General features: G+C 42.5%; 1 protein-coding gene across 7 annotated transcripts in view; it reads left to right on the top strand.

Moving 5' to 3' along the window:
• arhgap12b (Rho GTPase activating protein 12b) overlaps positions 1–21,467 on the top strand; it is an 81,631-nt gene continuing 60,164 nt past the window's right edge. For 3 of the 7 annotated variants that reach the window (XM_044176407.1, XM_044176405.1, XM_044176408.1), the window contains exons 1-2: positions 2–167; positions 6,607–7,373. In XM_044176407.1, the coding sequence (XP_044032342.1) occupies positions 6,699–7,373 (675 nt within the window). In that variant the 5' untranslated portion in view covers positions 2–167; positions 6,607–6,698. Of the gene's footprint in view, positions 168–6,606; positions 7,374–21,467 lie in introns of all 7 variants that reach the window. The other 4 variants (XM_044176406.1, XM_044176409.1, XM_044176410.1 and 1 more) reach the window with 2 other exon arrangements.

A 21,467-nucleotide genomic window follows, 5' to 3' on the forward strand; every position in this document is an offset into this window, starting at 1 on the left:
TCGAGCTTGACAGCGTGCAGAGAGGCGGGGGATTGCGAACAGACAGACTAGAGGTCTGCTGCGGACTAAGGCGGAGAAGGCGACGCTGAAATAGGTTCGAAAAGTTCCTCTTAACTACCTCAACGTTCGACGCAAAACACAGAGAGACACCACTGGAGTTTTTGAAGGTTAGTATGTTTCAGTTTTGTGTGGTGCTTTTCCGTCGCCTGGTCAGCGAGAGGCTATTGGTTTCTGTCGGAGTTACTTTGTTGCTATGCACGCTGTTGCAGATCGGAGGGTTTGTATCCGAGTGAACCTGCAGTGCTTTTGTTCAAGCACGAAGCCTCTGGAAATTGTCACAAAAATGTCTTTCACCGGTAAAATAACCCGAATACGAACATTGGTTTTTTTTGCTCATGTTTGTTTTAGATATTTTAACAGCTGGGTAATTAAACATTCCACGTGATAGCATCAGTCTGTGTGGACCGCAGCTACAGATTAGTTGAGTTTATTTTCTCGCGGTGTGTTTGGGTATTCGTCCCCGGGGGGCTTTGGCTTTCTCCGGCAGTCACGTCCATATCCTTCCGTCGCTCCTGGGAGTCCTTGGTGACGTCGAGTCAGAGTCCTTTGTTGTGAATGCACATGGATTAAACTCATTTGTGTTGTATTTCTGCGGTCTGTGTTGGGCTGGCAGGGACCCTGCCCCCACCTATGCCCCCCCACCACCGCCACCCGCCCTAGGCATGCTCTGGCCCCCACAATTTATAGACACAAGCTGCTTGTTTTTAGGGCTTTTACACTGCATAATTACAAAATAAGTGTTTTCATGCAATGCATATCAACATATGCAGCAAATAACCCGCATAGATGGAGTGAAATGCAGCAGCAGCACATGCTGGAGTGGATGCTGCTCGGCCACATCTGTTTTGAATGAAGCATAAGGACAAAGGCAGTCCGACTCTCGGGGTGTTTTGCTGCTACAGTGGCTGGTCTGCAGATGTATGCAGAAGCACATGTCGTGATCTCAATGCATACCTTGATTGTCTGCCAGCTATACCCCTGATTGAGTTGTAGTTTTGAGTGCTATGTTATAGTGCTTTGCCATATTGCCATTTATACAAGTGTATTTTGTAACTAAATGACAAGATTTCGAAATGTTCCTCTTAAAGCATTTCAGTACAGAACCATGTGGGCAAGGGGCTCAAACATCTTTTTTTATTAACAATTCTACCAGAATAGTCATGGTTAAGATTTTTCCCAGGGATGCGCATCTGTCATCAGAGTTTTGTTATTGGTCGAGGTTTTCTATAGAATTTCATATCTGTCTACAGAGAAAATAGAATCCATTTTTATTTGCAGTTACGTCTGGAAACAGGAACAACAAAAAATTCTACGTTATCAATGTCATGGAAGATCAGGTAAAGTATTGAAGTTTTAAAACACTTTAATTAATGGGGGGGGGGGCGTAATGTTTGGCTATAACAGCATAAACAAGTGACTTGAGTACATACAGTAAAACCTGACATTTTGTTATTGACACCTCGGGCAGCACTTTGGGAATCGATCGGTGGTTTTCAGATAGTGTGGCTTTGGTCCATAGACGGTTGGACAGTAGTTGTTCAGTCACTGCTGCGCTGAGTTGTGCCAGCCTGTTTTCTAAACATGATTGGCATCCTTTGGGTCTCCACAGAGCAACAAGTTGACTAGCGCACTCCTCTGAGACTTCACTTTACTCTGACACCATGTGGCGACAGGAATCAATTGCAGCGAAATGTACTCTCTCTGGTCCTCTGCCAGAACTCTGAGACACCACAGCAGTCGAAAGAGAGCGGGGGGGAGAGTGGAGATGTAAATGTCTGCTGTATTGCGTATGAGGAGTCAGTTTTAATTTATGGTTAACAGTAAGTTTTTGTCATTGTGCCCCCGCCCCCGCAAAGGTGAGTGATGTCATGCTTGATCTCCAGCCAGCTTCTGTCTGGTTTTTGAGGTTTCTCAGGGTTTTGACATGTCTCTAGAAAGACAGTATTCATATGCTTGCTTTTTCCAGCTTGCCAGTTTAGTAATCAGCTCTTTGACCCTGTCTGGGAAACTGTTTTGGTTATACCAGTGTATATTTTGGAGGCTTAATCTTTTGGATAAGTGTCTCCAACTTCATATGCTAATGATATGAAAAGGGCAGTTGCTGGTAATCGGGCAGACAAAATTATCTTCGGACAAACAACAGCATGATTTTCTCACACTCCGGCACCCTCATGTCACTTATTACAGGTTTTATCCTTTATCTTGGAATGCAGTATACTAGGAATGTAATTTTTTTTTTACATTCAAAGCATCTATTGAGGTTTAAGAATGACGCTTTGAATGTCTGTCGTCACCCTAAAAAAAAAAATCCTCAATTTGAATAAAGTGATTCATTGATTCATTGATTGATTAAATGAGTTAGTGAGAGAGCAAGAGCAGCAGTGGTCGAGCAAGCTAGAGAGTGAATGAAGAGAGGGAGCAGCGTTAATGAGAACAAAACAGTGAATCAGAAAAGAAATGTTATTTTCTGATTGTTGCACGGTGGTTACGTTCTAAAGCACAGATAAACATGGCCACACCTCCGCACAACCCTGCGGGAAGAAGCCACAATGACGGATTTTGTGTGAATGCAGCCAAAGCCACGCTTCATCCTGTCCGCCTCTGCTCTGTGTGTGTGTGTGTGTGTGTGTGTGTGTGTGTGTGTGTGTGTGTGTGTGTAGCTCTTTATACATCCATGACACAGACAGAGAACAGAGGAGAGAGACGGAGACAGTGCTGTAACCTGGTCGCTACATTTTTATAGAGTCCTGACCTCACATCCTGCGCGCTGCAGAATGAATAGACATGTAAAAAAAAAAAAAAAAAAAAACTTGCTGCGCAGCATTCGAATGTTGATTTATAATTCGAATGTCAACATTATGAATGAAGCTTCGAAGCTTTTAACTATTTGGTACAGCCCTACAGTATACACTGCTAAAACTCACACCAGAAACACATTCTGTATTTATTTCAGTGCAGCAACACTGTGAACTCACTGTGAGGAGGTTGGGATGGTTGCTGTCATGCAACATCATTGATAGTGGCGTATTCATGTATCATGTTAATGACTTGAAGCTGTGACAGACTCCTGACTACATCCCTGGCACTTCTGGTGATGGTGCTAACTGTAGATTGTGTCTGTGTGGCGTTAGAGATGGGGTTACATGAGGAGCATTTGTGACCGATTCCCAACACTCATTCAAATACACCCACAAATTAAAACAGACAGTGACTGTTCTTTGAGAGACAGTCATTCATAAAGGCTTGGACATGTGTGTGTTGACATCATGGATGAAGCTTGTACAGCCCCGGACTGGGATGCTGTCAGGGACACACACTAAAAGCCCTGGCATGATGCAACACTGTGTGCGTCTTATCTGTAGTTGAAACAGATCAAATAGAAACTATTTAAGCCCATTATGAACATGCAGCCCATCTCTCATGGGCTTCCACTCTGGCCCAGATGGCTCTCACCACCGTAAATCTATTCTGGGTGTGTAGCTGTCAGTCTGAGATTCAGAGTGTGTCTACATATTTCTTTACGTAAGGATGGGCCCCTTATAGAGGCAACGTGTTCTCATGCACCTGCTTTTACCTCCTGCACTTCCAGGATGTCAGTCCACGGCGGCTGCTATTTCAGGGAGGAAGAAGGAGAATTTGATATGAGGGTGGCAGCGGCTCGGTAGAAGCTCCTCTGCTGTGGGAGCGCCCCGGTATTTATTTAGGTTAGCTGACGAAGGGAGACTCTCTGACAGACGGATCAATGACAGACCCCATCCCAAAACAAACCCTGGAGGAGTGGCAAGGGCTCAGCTGTCCTGTGTCTCACACACTGACTGTGTATGACATATCGAGAAGATCACCCTAAGCTTTTTAAAGGTTTCTGACTGTGTCTTGTAACTGCATTAATGCGTAATGATGCCAAACTGGGACAACAGGACTCAATAAAACGACACACTTCATTTTTAGATGCAGTCTCTGAGGTAGGCATGGGACGATATAAAAATTTCATGTCACGATTATCCTGGCCAAAATAATTGCGATTCACAATGTTATCCCGATAATCATAATCATAATCAAATATGCTTAAAACTCTTAAAATGGCACTAAAACATGCTGGAATCACTTTACCTTACATTTTGTTAAGAAACATTTTTATTGCATCACAGATAGGATACACATCTTTTTAGTGAGCATCCTTTTTAGTGAAAATCAAACAATCTTAAATAAGGTAATCATACACCAAATGGTCCCCCTCCATTAATAAAGACTAAAAAAAAAAAGCAACTTTGTGTGAGTCTGTACTTTCTTACATGATAAGGCCTGTATTTTTTAAGTTAGGCTCTTATTTGTCACTTCTCTACCATGATGTCAAATGGTACAGACAACAATTGCAACAGTATAAATAATTTACCCCTGACTTAAGAAATACAGGAATTATCCTTTAATGAAAATAATGTCCGACTGGCATTGGTACTGGGCTTTTCAAATAACTCGTGAGGATATTCATGATTATTACGATTCATGATTATCCTGATAATGGAAATTCTCCACGATGAACTTATCTTGAGTTTTTTTTTTTTTTTTTCATCCCAGTCCGCAATAAAATAGTATATCGTCCCATCCCTACTCTGAGGGAATGTATGCTCCTTGGAGTCATTATAGTCATTGGATCTCATGCAGGATCAGTGTGTAGGGTCATGTTGCCATCACCTTTAGCTCTGCAGAGGGTGATGAGGTTACCAGGCTGCAGTGGTATTGGTTACAAGAGCAATCAGTGTTGACTGTCTGTTGTGGTTTGTGATGATCAGAGGGATGAGTTGCCATGTGGTAGTCTTTACTCGACTCACCGATAGAGTATGTCAGACTGGACGTAGATCATGTCAAAGTGTGAGTGTGTTACAGCACTAGGACTTTGTGATTGTTGTAATCAGATGAGTAATAAGATGGGATGTAACAGACTCAGAGGTTTGTATGATTAAATGGGAGCATGTTTGTGTGGTTTTGCTGGGTGTATAGCCGCTTTTCCACCCAAAGTACCCGGAACTTTTATTCCTACTTTTCAAGGAACTAAAAGGTTCCTTCAGCCTGTTCTTGTGTATGTTTCCACCGCGGTCTAAAGATGCACGAAGATTAGGCAAATTCACCCATTAGGTTACACCCATCACACAGCTGCATAACACTTACTTTAACTTATTAATCACATCACCTGCAATTCAGCATAAGGACCTTTGCTTATTTTAACCTATGCACAATCACACCTGACACCCCAGTGCTCCCACTACAATCCTCCCTCCCTTTAAAACAGTCTGCTCCATCTGTTGGTCTAAGAATAAGTAGAACTGCAGAATAGAATGAGGTATAAACAAACAATATTTATTAAATAGAAATGTTTCTATAGAATCTTGTTTTGATGTGAGTGATTATTAACATTAATAAGAAACTGCAGAAAATATGTAGAAAATAATAAAATATAACACTGAGGTTTGGCACTGCTGCCTGGTAATTAGTCCAGTCCTCACAATATTATACAATTAGCTTTGGCTATACAATATAAACATAAGCCTATAGGCTATGGCTGCAGCTTTGTCTCAAAATAGTCAAATAAAACCTATACAGCTGTGTGGCTCCCCCAGATATCCATTTATACATTTTCAAATATATAATACTATTTATACTATGGCTTGGCTAAATACTTGATAGTTGTTATTTACTGAGAGATGTGCATCCATATATATACAGCTAATCAACATTTTAAATTCAATATTTAATCAATAGTCAATGTCAATCCATCTTGCATTAGTGCAACTTGACTGAGTTGTTGTAACTTGACTGAGAGACTAGATAATCACTCTGTCTTGTTTTCACTGTCACTTTTGTCAGGCACAACACAGCCCTGGAAGTGGCTGGCAAGCAAGCAAGACACAGACAGACCAAGAGATGCACTGCCCACTTAGGTTAGCAAGACAGACTGACTAGAGAGAGATGCACTGCAAGCTAGCACATCAACATAACGTTACTGGCTTCCAACAGCGCTGTAGCTCAGCCGCTGTGCCAAAGAAGACTGGCCTGCGACCCAGCAAGGCATTGATCCAGACGTTCAAACCACTTGATGATCTGCTGGTCGGAGCTTGAGCAATCAGAAATGTTCAGTGCAGCAAGCCCCACCCTGAAAGTTCCTGTACTTTTGGAAAGTACTACCCCCTTCGCTCAGGGACTTTTTGGGAGGTAAAATAATGTTAATTAATTTAGACCCTGGTTCCTGTGGTGGACCAGGGTCTAGGTTCAAAACAAAACAGTTCACCTTCAGTCTCCCCTCCACAAACATAGGTCCTTCTCTCCTTTACATATCCAATCTGTAAGGGAGAGAAAAAGCTGCTAGGTGAATGGATGGATGGCTAGATGGATGGATCTGTTAGAAGGATTTGTTCCTCGTCCCTGGGGAAAGTTCCTGCGGTGGAATTGCAGCTTATGTTCATGTGTCTGAGCTTGCTAAAGGTCTTGTGCCTTAAAAATATAACTTATGCCATTTAACTTAAAATAACCTGTCTGTCTTATCTCGTGCAGCCCGTCAGTTCCCCCAGTCAGACATGAGGAGCCCTCCAGGCATGGGTTGCTGAGCAGCTGAGGTTAGAGTTCAAGCGCTCGTTCCTGCAGTCATGGCTGACAGAGAGGGGCTGCCCACCGCCCCTGGCCAGGTCTACATCGAGGTGGAGTATGACTATGAGTACAAGGCCAAAGACAAGATGGTAACCATCCGCCAGGGAGAGTGGTACATGCTGGTGAAGAAGACCAATGAGGACTGGTGGCAGGTGAGGAAGGAGGAGGGCACAAAGGCTTTTTATGTGCCGGCACAGTACGTCAGGGAGGTGCGTCGGGCACTCATGCCCCCCCAGAAGCCCACCTTGAGGACCAAACCCACCGTTTTGGATATCTGCCGGGCATCCAATGAAAACCTCAACAGACCCCAGCCGGAAATGTCCAGCTTTGGGCGTCCGTCGCCTTCCTCTACCCCGTCGCCATCCTCTGAACGTGTCACACCACCGGTTCTGCCCAAGGATGCTAACCAGAATGTGGGGAGTCCCCATCACTGCAAGATGGTAGCTGAACTGGTACTTCTTCACAACAACAACAACCATCACCACGCCAACAATTCCACATTGCCAAGGACACGGGCAGACTCACCTCCCCTTGTGGGGAACACCCACAGCAAAAGTCCAGACAGTGACAAGACCTCCCCACCAAGCGACTTGCCAGGAGAGGGGCTGAACAAGCTCCACAATGACTCTGAGTCTGGGGATGAGCTGAGCAGCAGCTCAACAGAACACTTGCAGGTAAGTTGCTACTTTACTTATTTTCAAATGGTGGCCTTCCAGGATCTGCTTTTTTTGTAGTTTAAGAGAATAATCGATGCAAAGGTTTGTAGGGTGACCGAACACAATGCAAAGTAGCTCATTTAGTTCTGTCTCTGCTGCCTTCCAAACAGGAAATTTGGGGCACTGACTCCTTGAGCACCATTGGTTTTGTCCTTCATTGTAATCTCAATTGTGCCTTTTGTTCCTTTTTTTTCATTCCATTCTACCTGGTTTTCTCATTTTGTTGTCTTGGGCCAGCTGCAGATAACTGCTCTTGACCTCCATCCGATTCGTTATATTTGGTGTTCAGAGATTGCATGTCCTCCACTCACCGTCTCTTGCAGAGCTACATTCATCAGCCACTACACCACTCTACCTCAAACAATTTTCTGCCTCATTTGCCAGATTTGACTAAAGCAGCAACAGTTGCAGGTGCTTATTAAAATCTTCTACTGTTGCCCTTGAAGCAGAATTTGTCTAGCTTGTACAGATGTGCATTTTTTGGGGTGGGGGTGTGTGTGCGGGCTGTTGCAGTCGGGTCATTAAAGACTAAATGGTCTGTTCACAGCTTCACTGTTAAATGAAGGGTTCTGTAATTGAGATTCTTCAGGCACATTTAATACAAGGAAATGCCAAATACAACTGCTTGGTTGTGTAGTTTTGTTGTGCTGTGCTGCTGTTGCTTTTGCTTTTGCTTTTTATAATTGCTGATGTCCTTGTACTACAGGAATTTGTGCAACAATATTATTACACCCAAAACTAATGCTTTGAGGCAGATCATTTCTGCATGGGGTTTGGTATCTGTATAAAGTTGCTAATTCCTATGTCGGAATCCATTCCTGATGCAGGGATCCAAACTTCCTGAAGCCCCTTACAAAAACATAAATCAAATCTCCCTCCCCCTGTCCCTGCAGTCCCTAGACTGATAACTCAGGCCTCCTCCCACCTCCATGATATCTGTCTCATCACTCTGAGTCAGGAGAATGGAAGAATGGGTGGAAGGCTGCAGCAAGCAAGCAACTGGGGCTTATCCTCCCTCGTCTGCAGCGGAGGTAGATCAGAGTAGAAAAAGGAGGAGATTTCTAGACAGTGGAAGTCCAAGCTGCACTGCTCTTCATGAGCCATTTTTGGGGTGGCTGTATCTAGGCAGGGTCAGCTTGTTTGAAGGCTCCAAGTGCTGCTTGTGTTCTTTGTTCCACAGGCTGCAGCAGCCTCCTCCACCATGGAGTGAACAAAGGGAGACAGGCTTGAATAGAAACTAGGTCATATCTGCGGAGGATCAGTCTGTTGCCCCCAGTCGCCCCGCCGTGGGGACCACTGTGTGAGTGTGAATGCCATGTGTAATGCGCCATGCGGAAAAGAAAGGAAAGTGAGAATGGATGCACACTAACACAGTTTACAACTTCAGAGCCCTACATGCAAGACAGCTAAATGATTTGTGGGTTGGAATTGACATACCTCAAAAGCCACCATTAAGGCGAGAAAAAGGTTGTTTTCTGTGTTGCTGCCTGCCTTCACCAACCTTTTTTGAATTAATTTCACGCTTGTCAAAGCACATGGGCCAAAATAAACACACATTTCACTCTCTTCCATTTACATTTGCATCTAGCTCTTTGGGGTGTTTTTTTGTCAGGCTATAGTAGTGCTGGAGGGACAGATAAGAAACAGCAGACAGGATTCAGCCAAATCTCTCTGTGGTTGCAGGGGCAGGTGGAGCCCAGTCCCTCGCTCTTTGTGTCTTTGTGGTGTTGTGTTAGTTTGTCCTGTTTGGCCTATTGCCAGACAAGTGAATGACCCTGCAAAAAACCCAATTCTTTCAACTCCCCTACTTCCACTGCTTCCTGTCATTGCTCAGAGAGGATCATTTTGTGACTGCTGTATTGTACGAATTGATTTTGGAGAGTTAGTGCTGAGAGCCTGATTTGATTTATTGGTTAATATTTGTCTTTTTAACATATATATAAAAAATGATAAGGATTGCCTAAATTTAGTTATTAAAGAATTGCGAATAATACATTGTATGAACTGAGTAGGAAATTTTACAGTTGATAAATAAACTTGTCAAAAACATTACAGTAAAACACTTCAAATAAATGTTCTCTAAGTGGAAACCTAATTTTAAGGGAAATTGGGAGAAACAGTAATGGAAAAAGAAGGCAAAGCAAAACAACAAAGAACTGCATGATGCACAGCTGCAATCTCATTTCTGCTCACCAGTACAATGCTCTCAATTCTAACAAGTGTTGAATGCAAGGTTGACTGCAGTAATTCTCAGCCAGACCAGAATCGCTTCCTCTAATGCCGCCTAGTTTGATCAGCACAGCGCAGGAACTATGCAGGAGAGGCACTCTGCAGTGTGTTGGGATTTACTACTGAACTATGATAAGGACACACTCTGTGTGCAAATCTAAAGTTTCCACATCACAGATGATGATCATGTTAGATGCCAGTAAAGGCACTAAAACATGAGGCTTACAGTTAGAATTGTAAGACTCATAATTTCTCATAATTCCAGGTAAGGTGTATTGATGAAAATGCATCAGTAATAATGGTAAGTAACAAGTATCTATTGATAAGAAAAAGCAGGAACCACTAGCACTTAAAGGGGTACTCCAGTGATTTAGTATTGCACTTACAATAAATTGAGACAGATTAAAAAATAATTGTCAGAATGAATGCAGGATAGGCAGAGATATCCTGGCTTATAGTCCGAGACATATAAAAGGAAAATGAAACAGATCCAAAAACGCTGGATCCCACATTTCCCTTAATGCAACTTAATAGTATTTTCATTAGACCCTGCCTGGTAAATGCCCACTTCTTTGAAACTCCACATACTTTACACCAGGCTTTACACCAAAAATTTGTAGTCTGCAAGCCCAAGCTGAAATAAGGTTATTCAGACTCAGACTATAGAAATCTCCCTACAGAGCCCATTATACAACTGTTTTCAAGGCTTATGTAGTAGTCCTTGTGACAAGTAAACTGAACTTGATGTGTAAAATCATGCCCCTATAACTAGATAAAATAAAGATGCTGTTTCATTTTGCTCTAGTGCTGACTTGCCATTTTTCTGTAATTCATTCACCAAAACAGTTCACCTTCAGTCTCCCCTCCACAAACAGGTCCTTCTCTCCCTTACATATCCAGTCTGAAAGGGAGAGAAAGAGTTGCTGGATGAATGGACGGATGGCTAGATAATGGATCTGTTAGAAGGATTTGTCGCTGACATGCCTCCACTGGAGTGCCAGCTGGCCACCTCTAATTGATTAGATTTGATCTCTGGGTGACGATTAACGCCTCTGTCTCTCCATGCTTTCCATATGTAATTTGCTTACCTCAAGGCTCTGGCAGCAGCCGACTGCCAGTCCACTCCCCACCTCCTCAACACCACGAGGGGTTGCTGGAGTTTGTGGTCCTCAGCCATCTTCCTGAATCCTATTTAGTTACCAGGTCCTGCCCCCTCCCCTCTCCTCTAAAAGCACAGCTTCTATGTTCTTAGGGGATTGGCAAAATAAACCTCTTTTCCTCACTTGAACCAGTGGGATAGTGTATTTCCTAAAAGAATGTGGCAAACCATATGATTTAAAAGCCTGCACGTAAACGTATTGGGTTTCTCTATGGCTATTCTGTTTTTAAGACACTGCCATTTCGCCTATTTCAAAATTCATGACCACACAGAGTCTCAATCACCACAGAGGAAGTTATTTTGAGTTGGGTTAATTTAGAATACTTTTACTCATATCTTCTTAAAAAATGGGGAAAGTCAAGACTCGTCCTTTGATGGGAAATGGCTCCTTTTCTTTCCAAAGCACAGTGACTTAATGAATGGATGGAGGCTGCTTTGCGGGATTGTTGTTTTCCTTCTCTGAGATGTGTCACCAAGGGGAAAATTTGGTAGCCCTGGATGTGTTTGTGTCCGTGGCTTTGCACCGTGGAGCCAGCGGGCTGCCCACCGCTCACTCACTGTCTGACTATAAAGACCTTGAGAGGCCCCCACACCCCTGCCTTTATACCCTTTCACACATCACACTCCAAACAAGGTATCAACCACTGATTGACCCTGCCTTTCTTTCACAATTCAGACACATTTAGCTGTTAAGTAACTCCTCATAGTCTGTAACATGCAGCGCTTCATGTTAATAAAACCAGTAATTCCCTGAGATTACAAGCTGGATCAGTCACTCCCCTAAAATAAGCCGTCTTCCAGCATCGCATGTCTTGTTTCACAGAAATGTCCTCGAAAGTCTGCTTTAAGGATGCCTTTAGCCACAATGACACAACTAGCTTGTAAATATATCCGGACGGATTCTCAAAGGTTTTAAAAACAAAAAGAAACAGCTGAGTCAAGGTCACAGTCTGTCTGCTTTCACCCTGCTGTGTGGTCTTCTTGAAGGAGGGGGCATAGCGAGACAGGGACAAAGTGCGAGGTCCCTGGGGTCTGATAGCGCCGCTGTAGCCCCTGTGGGATGGCAGAGACTCGGGGACAGGAGGCCAGACCAATATGTTTTCATGTTTGGGTGAATCTGGAGATTAGTTGTAGCCTGTGACCCGTAAACCTCCGAATGACTGCCACGGCGAGATGAATGACTTGAAAGAGCAACATTACAAGGCCACCATTAAAGATGGAGGAGAGCATTAAAACAGGATGTTATGAATGTCTGAGCGTCTGTTGAGATATACTTGAATGTAGATGGATTGTTCATTGTGCGATGTTGTTTCTTTCAACATGCGCTCTTTTGCTTGGTTCTGCTAAGTTGTATGTTTGCTGACTTGTGCAACAGAGCAAAGGCTGAGAATGTGTATCAGGGGCTTAGCAGTACATTGAAATATGCACTGCATAGACTGCTATGTGGGGGTAGTTGGGACTCCTAAGTGCACTTTGAAAGTGTATTCACTCCTAGAAAGGTTTGATCAATTTACTGCTGCTATTTTGGTGCAGTGAATTGGATCGTTATTGTCCAGCGACGTGAGTTTTCTCCCACATGAAGCGGAATGTGTGTATTGTTCATATAAAGGATAGCATGGTGGCTGATGAGAGCACATACAGTGCATACTGCATACAATGCTGATACAGAAAGTCACTGAACACATACCAACACATTTGTTTTTTTGAAACTTTTTATTTACAACCTATATTATATATATATATATATATATATATATATATATATATATATATATATATATAATATTATAACAATTTTGTAACACAAACATAAACACATTCTTTATGTGGTTATTATTGCTTTTAGTATTATTTCTATTTTCTCTCTCTCTAATATTACTTCACTTGTAAACACAGTACAGTGGTCTCTGGGTTTCCCCTGTATAAATACCTACAGCAGATGGTGGTAGGCACGCCCCCACTTTGGAGAAGCAGACAGGAGTACCAGCATGGAAGCTAAGCAATGCACTGGTCTGGACAGGGGCAGCAGCAAAATGTATTTTAGCCACATAAAAAAAGGCCCACCTAAAAAAAAATGTATTTCAGTGTTAGCTATATTTAGAATATTTTCACTGCTTCACCTTGCTGTCAGACGGGAAACTGAAACCGTTATATCCATCTGTGCTCTCTTCAAGGCCACCAGACTCCATTGACAAAAACAGTAATTTTATCTTGCAGAACACGGGATTTGCTGGTCCACTGCTGCCTGCGAGGTGAAATTGCTGTTTTTGTCAAAGGAATCTGGTGTTGGCTTTGGAGAGAGCGATATAGGACTTCAGGTTCCCGTCGGAAAGGGTTGTCTGATGGCAAAGTAAAGCGGTGAAAATATTCTAAATATAGCGTACACTTAAACTGATGTTGTTGGGGTTTTTTAGGCGGTTAAAATACATTTTGTTGCGGCCCCCGTCCACAGCAGTGTATAGCTTAGCTTCCGTGCTGCTGGTGCTGTCTGCTTCTCCAAACTGGGAGCGTGCCGACCGACGTCTAAGATTGGGTCTGATTGTAGATCTGTTTTTTTTTTTTTATAGCTTCGGTACTTTCGATGCCATCTGTTATCTAATTAACAGAGATTGTATCGTTTTAAACACGTGGTATCGAAAAAGTCGAAGTATCGATACTTTTCACATCCTTATTCCTGTCTGTTGCGCCCATAATCTGGAGCTCTGCTGAGAGTCTTAGTCCCGAACCAGCTGAAGAGGAGGCCCCTGCCTGTTTTCCAGTGCATACTTGACATTCCTGCCTCAGTGCCTACACACACACTCGCATACAGTGAGGCAACAGGCAAACTAAGTCAATGAAGGTCTGCTTTCCCCTCAAAAGTGAAGCACTGGTCCTTTCCGTATCTAACATTAAACTTGAGCAAATAGTGCATGCTGTGTTCATGTGAGTCTGCCCCTCTCTGTTTGTCTGTCTGCCTATCCGCCTGCCTGCATTCTTTCTACTTCTCTTTCCTCTGTCTGGGCCTTTTAGTTTCTCTTCTACTTTTCTCGCTCACTCTGTCTCTGTCGCTTCCTCTTCTACTGTCAGCCTCGTATTCCACTTTGCTGTCTCCCTTCAACCTTTCTACTGAATGATGTGGTTGTGGTGATTTTTTTTCTTTCCCACATCCATCCTGATCCAGGCCTCTGTGATAGAACAAGAGGATTAAACCCACAAGTCCTGAGGGGCTGAGCCTTCAAGATGACCACAAGAGCTGATGTTTACAAATCAGGCTCTGGGTTAAGCAGAATGGTGTCTGTTGTGTAAGGTGCACGATTTCACCATTTTAATTCCTTCCATGTAGGGCTGGGCAATATATTGAATATATTAGAATAATAATTACATAAACAGGGACTTGATTAATTTTCTGTGGCAGCAAACACAACACACAGCTGTCCAGTAACTATTATACTATAACCCAGTGTCCGAAATTAACTTTTTGAAGGGGACTGATAGATGAAAAAATCCACCGGTCAAGCATATTTTTTACTGGTCAAAATTATAAATTGCCTTTTTCTTTCACATATACATTTGTTGCAGTACACTTCATTGAGATTTCATTGAGGTATTATGTTGAATACAAACTTAAAGAGCAAAATTTGAAACAAAGAAGTCTTGATCTCAAAAATTCTACTAAAGTATTTGCTATTAAATGTACTTAAAGATCAAACGTAAAAGTAATGGGTCAAACACAGGACTTTCACACAGGAGACCGGGGTTAATTTCCTGTGTTACACCAATAGTCGACATGATTGTTTTATGGAAGTAGTTATTCTAACCCAAACCACGATCTTTTCCTTAACCTAACTAAAGTAAAGTAGTTTTGGTGCCTAAACCTAACTAAACTGTAACTGTCACCTGAAATGTTTCTCAGCAAGCTTTATTTTGAAAGTGTAACCAGACGTTGCATATTTATTATTGTCAACTTGACCGCGGAATGAGAATGTGTTGAAAACTACTGCCACGGTGGGCCGGCAGGTGTATTACACGCTTTGGCGTGATCCAGGGTTGCAGCAGCAAACCGGCAGCAAGTGATAGTGTAGCGGAGTATCTGATCTCCTGTACGGTAAACAGTGCCACGAAAGTTCGAGCGCTTGAGAAACTGACCATCTCACATGTGTGGTACACAAATAGGAGCGTGTGTGTGTCAAACTCCAACACAGACAGCAGAGGACAGAAGCAGTGCACCCGTAAATGACACCAAAACGCGGTAGAGACTCTCAGCATAGTTTATTACATGGCTATTTTGGTACATACATTTACCCGCCAGTGTGGCGGATAGCCTTCAGAGATTTACTCGCCAAAATCTACCTGCTTCATTTGTAATTAAAAGAAGTTTTTAATTCAATTTATGAAAAATGCATGTTCCAGATGGTATGTCATTATGAAAGTTGTAATATATAATATAAAAATAATAAATTATTTTGAAAGCACAGAGTAATCTTCTGTTATAGAGTTCTCTATTTTTAACTGCTACTATTGTGTTGTTAATAAACGCTGGCTGCCTCTTCATACATCCATGGGTTGTCATCAAGTAAAATGTTCACACATGCGTGGTACAAATCAGGCAGTAATAAGTATGTGCATGCTCAGAACCATAGACTGTCCACAACGGATCGGGCAGCCGGTGTCGGCACGGATTGGACACTGACAAGTGTCAGGTTTTTATAACTTCAGTAAATTCCCCATTGCATAATAGCTATTACTATTATGCTATTACTATATACTAGTGATTAAAAACTATTTTGTTATCTTGGTTTGAAAGATTTAGTTTTAGTCTTTTGAACAGGGACATTTGAGGTAACCTTCTTTGACTTACAGGACCTATTTTGCGCATGTGCAGAACAGATCGGGCAGCGGTACGGACCGCGCACTGACAAGGCTCACTTTCACATCAACGCCACTGGCTACCCACACGACCCACCCCTTCCTTAAAGGGGAAGGCTCGGCCGGGACTCAGGTGCAGTTGAGCTGTGGGTGTGCTAACCAGAGGTGGAAGAAGTATTCAGGTCCATTACTTAAAGTGGTCATATTATGCTTTTTGGCTTTTTCCCTTTCCTTTATTGTGTTATATATCTTTTTTTGTGCATGTAATAGGTTTGCAAAGTGAAAAAGTCCTAAGTCCACCCCAAAGGGAGTTACCCTCTTCCACAGAAAACACTGCTCCATAGCCTACAAATATTGAGATCTTATTTATAAGCCATATCGCCCAGCCCTATTTCCATGATGTGTAGATTAAAGGTGAGACAGATGCGATGGTTTACTTGCATTCCATTTTTTTGCATTGCTTATATTTAGGTTTTAGTTGTAGATTTCTAATAACAGTAATTTTGAATTATGACAAACCATTGATTGTCATTGCTGTCTGTCCAACTACTATTGACTTTAGTTTCACATATTTTCTATCCAAAATACATAAATGAACACAAGTAATGTGATTAAGGATGCTGTTTACCTCTGTATTTTATTCTTGGCACACAAAAACCCTTTTGAAACAAATCATCATTTGATACTCCCATGCCAATGAAATTGTTGAAGCTGGGGTAGCAGCTACTTACTGCTGCAACAGGCAGGTCGCATTGCACAGTGTCATTTCGGATTAAATCCCTCCTAACTCCGAACTGCAATGATTACTCTGGCCGTCCGAAATAAAAAATAATGAAATGCATATTAATTGTGGATGACATAATTTTTGTAACCTTAGATTAAAGGCTAATATCTGCTAGATATATCTATTTATGGGCTTGGTCACTCAGAAAATTGTGCACTAAAATCAGTTCACTTAACTCATCAAAACGATTTCATTGAAATGAAGTCATTAAAGGTGCCCTGGGGAGTTTTCTTGTAAACTAACAAAAGCTATGTGTACATTTATTGTTACTCATCAAAACGCATTGTGTGTATCCTTAAGATCTAACAAACGTGTCGAGTGCATTTCCTTCCTCATAAAACATTAGCAAATTGATTTGTTAAGTATTTTAATTCCAGAGTTGTTTACATACATGTTTACTACCAAGCCATCTTCTTCTTCCCTGTCTTTGTTGGCACATTGCAGCATATCTTGGCGTGTTACCTCCACCTGTTGATCAGTGGAATAGTGTGACACCATCAGTACTGTGTATCGGATCACACGTGTGTGTCCTCGTGTGTGTGCATGAGATAAACAAAACGGGGACCCTCTCGTAGAAAACCAGCTCCACAGTGCTACTAGAAGTCTAAAACTTCTCAGAGAACCCTTTGAGTAAATTAAATGCATGTGGTGCTTTCACATAGTCAGCTTTGAACATTGACAAGCATATTGGCACCATTGGCCAATTGCAAACCATCTTAACAATGCTGACCTTTGATGGAATGTACAGAACTGTATAGTCCAAAATAGAGAAAGCATCATACTAACTGTCGCACCATCCAGTTTTATATGATGACAGATTTATATAACAAGAAGCTACACCCTGTATCCATTTTCCCACAAACAAAACTAATCACAACCAACACTATGATATAGGCTGGTTTTAGGCTTTTACAACACTGCCCACATCTCCTATTTGGTCATTGATTCATATACTTTAGGTCTGTTGTGCTCATGTATGACCTTCAAGTAGTCAGTATGTCACCAAGCTTCCAGCACCGCCCATTTTTGCAAAGACGCACAAATTAATTTAGCTGTTTCACTTCCTGGCATGTCTGGGGACTAACTCTATTACAGCCACATATCTTCCCCAAAATAGACCAATGTCCAGAACACAGACACAAAATTAAGGTGGAAAAGCCTGTCACATGACTTCTTCAGTTCTTTGCAGCTCTACCAAGTTGAGGTAAACTATAAGAATTTGTTTACCAACTGATCTAAAAACTGCAGGAGCTTTCATGTAACTTAAGAACACAGTTGACAGTGGAGACACTTTGTTATTCAAGGCTTCCTCTCTCTCTGTCTACCCGCTCTCCCTGTTAGCCTGTGATGCAGCGTGGCGTTTATTCACAAAGCGGATGACGGGGATACATCACCTATTTAATTTACTCACTCTCTCTCTTCTCCTCACCCCATTGCTCACTGTGGTTTATTCAGTCCCTCCCCTGTCGTTCGCTGTCCCCCTCTAGGGGCCTGGCTCACTACTGTAGCTCGGTGGACTGGGACAACATGTACCCAGAGAAGGTAAGAACCTCTAGCTGGCCTGCTTTTGATAGCACAGTGATCTATTTACCTTGTGCTTCCTCCCCCCCAGCCTCCCTGGATCTTTCCCTGCCCTGACTTTTCGGGACATTGGTTCCAGTGTAATTTCTTTCTAACCACCAGAGCCCCTTCTGCCTGTGACATTTTCGATTTGAAACATTCAGACTGACAGCACCAACTGTTGTGTGCACTATTATGAGTTTGATATGGTGTTGGGCACGTGTGGGTGTTCTTGTGTGGGATTTATTTAGCAAATAACTTCACCGTCCCCCGCTGTGTTATCGACAGAGGTCCGTGTTTGCATACAAGGGCACTGGGCATTCATTGCATAGTTACATAACTGATCTTCATCTAAGTCAAGGGTATTGACAAACATAATGTGTCTAAAAATAATTACACAAAAAATTCTGATCTTTCATGTCTTTATTGAACACAGTCATTCAACATTCAAAATGGCAGTGGAAAAAGTAAGTGAGCCCTTAGAATTAATAACTGGTTGACCCCCCCATGGCAGCAATAACCTCAACCAGGCGCTTCCTGTAGCTGTGGATCAGACCTGCACATCGTTGAGGAGGAATTTTAGCCCATTCTTCCTGGCAGAACTGCTTTAGCTCTGCCATATTCTTTGGACGTCTCATGTGTATGGCCCTCTTCAAGTCAATCCATAGCATCTCTATTGGGTTGAGGTCTGGGCTTTGATTTGGCCACTCCAAAAGGCGGATTTTGTTTTTCTGAAGCCATTCTGTTGTGGACTTGCTCTGGTGTTTTGGGTCGTTGTCCTGTTGCATCACCCACCTTCTACACAGTTTCAGCTGACATACAGACATCCTCACATTATCCTGAAGAATTGTCTGATATACTTGGGAATTCATCTTCCCCTCAATGATTGCAAGCTCGCCAGGCCCTGATGCAGCAAAGCAAGCCCAAATAATGATTTTTCCTCCACCATGCTTTACAGTTGGGATGATGTTTTCATGATGATGTGCTGTGCCCTTTCTACGCCAGATGTAGCGCTGTGTGTTTTTTCCAAATAGTTCAATCTTAGTTACATCAGTCCACAAAACATTTTGCCAATACAGCGGTGGAGTGTCACTGTGCTCTTTTGCAAACTTCAGGCACGCAGCAATGTTCTTTTTAGTAAGCAGTAGCTTCCTTCGTGGTGTCCTGCCGTGGATACCCTGCTTGTTCAGTGTTTTACGTATTGTAGACTCATGAACAGAGATGTTAGCAAGTTCCAATGATGCCTTCAAATATTTGGCTGTCATTCGGGGTTGTTTCTTTACCTCATTGATGAGTCTTTGTTGTGCTCTTGGTGTCTTCTTGGTAGAGTAGCAACAGTCTCAAAGCATCTCCATTTGTAGATTGTTTGCCTAACTGTAGACTGGTGAATTTCTAGTCTTTGAAATAACTTTGTAACCCTTTCCAGCTTTATGTAAAGCAACAATTCCTGATTGTCGCTCCTCTGAAAGCTCTTTTTGGCGAGGCGTGGCTCCCATAAGCGTGTTCTTCTTGTGCAGAGCAAACTCCAAAAGTTTGAGGGTTTTTTAATCAGTCAAAGTAGCTGTAGTCCACACCTCCAAACGTATTATCTTAACAAGACTCCAATTAGCTTTTTTGAGGTCATTAACTCAAGGGTTCACTTACTTTTTCCACTGCCATTTTGAATGTTGAATGACTGTGTTCAATAAAGACATGAAAGATCAGATTTTTTTTGTGTATTTATTTTTAGACACATTATGTTTGTCAATACCCTTGACTTAGATGAAGATCAGATCACATTTTTTTGACAAATTTATTCAGAAAACGAAATTCTTTGGACAGCCACCATGGTCTGGGGAACTTGTTCCCTTAGTATCTCTTACAAAGCTGTCTGTGTTAGATGTATGTGGCTAGTGGTATTGCTTTCTGGGTATAAAAGTGTTATAAGTCAGCAGAGCACTAAAGTGGAGCACCGTCACTCCCCACAGTCCTTGGCTTTGTGTTTATTTCCTTCTCCTTGTTTTCGCCTACACTGGTGTTTTGCCTGCATAGGGACTGACTGAAATTGAAAATTGCAGCAAATCATTGATTGTCATTGCTGTCTGTCCAACTACTATTGACTTTAGTTTCACATATTTTCTATCCAAAATACATAAATGAACACAAGTAATGCGATTAAGGATGCTGCATGTAACATCCAAGCGGCAACCTCCTGGGCTGAAAAATTAAGCCAACGTGGAAGTGCCAAAAAGTGCAGTTCCTCGAATGGCCACTTGAGCTCCAAAAGCAAGTCAATCTCCATAAGCCCACATGCCACTGTCCAACTTCACAGCAGTAATAAACATGTTTAAAGCCTGGTACAAAAAACGGTTTTGGTCTCTTTAGCCAATTTCCGCATTCATGACAACTGTACAGGCCAGGGGTGATTTTCATATAACTCATCCATTTAAATTATATTAAGGCTTACATAATGAAGGACGTGGCTGCTATGAGTGACAGGTGGATGCAGTCACAGGTTTCAGCAATCAGGCTTCATTCGGCCCGCCTCAGCTCCACCCACACTCCACATCTTTGCCCAATTATAAATTAGCCGGGAGCCGGCGGAGTCAGGCACTGCCAAGATGGCTTTGGCGGGAGCCACCACACTTGAGCTTCACACTGGCTCTTCCAGTGTTTCCCACAGAATGGCAGTGTAACTGTGGCGGGGACTAGTATTTCTCATTTCACCATTTCAATTCTACTTAATTCTCCCATTTATTTTAGTGTTCACAAACGACTTTAATCTGCTCACCTTGCTTTCACTTCTCTTTTCCCTACACATACACGCACACACCTACACACACAACAGCAGGTGAGCTGCGTGTGGAGGCTTGTTGATGATTACGTAGCCTGTGGTAACAATCGAAACCAATGCAGTACCGAATGACATCGGCACCAACAGGTGCACTTATGAGCTTTTAAATGATCAGCTTGTCGTCAAACAGCTTCAGGAGTTCATAACGAATTGATCATTTAAATCAGCTGTGTTGGAGCAGGGAGAGGTCTAAAACATGCAGGATAAGAGAGGTTTGGGAAACTCTGGTCTATTCCATCCCTAACGCCAAAGTCTCAAAAGTCAACTTTACGAGTGAGTGTTGAGCAGTTGCGTAGAGATGCTCAAGCTCGTGCGGGGCCACATTTGTGCACACGGAGCAGAAATGGTCCCTCATGAGGATACTTTTCCGCTTGAGGATACTGTTCTGTGCGCTCGTATCATGTGCAGAGAGAGAGAGAGAGAGAGAGCAGGGCAACAAGAGGCTAGGCGAATCAATGTGCTGGGAAAAAAATAGAAAATCAATATGTGGCGGTCAGTGTTGATATTGTTGCGGGCCGCCACAAATAACTGAATGTATGGGAAACACTGTCTTCAGAAACCAGTGGGTGATGTCACGGAGACTGCGTCCATATTTTATATAGTCTATGGTAACATCAGAGGGGATCCTGTGATGGTTCTTTA

This window comes from Siniperca chuatsi, linkage group LG19, assembly GCF_020085105.1.
Source record: "Siniperca chuatsi isolate FFG_IHB_CAS linkage group LG19, ASM2008510v1, whole genome shotgun sequence".
Taxonomy (NCBI): domain Eukaryota; kingdom Metazoa; phylum Chordata; class Actinopteri; order Centrarchiformes; family Sinipercidae; genus Siniperca; species Siniperca chuatsi.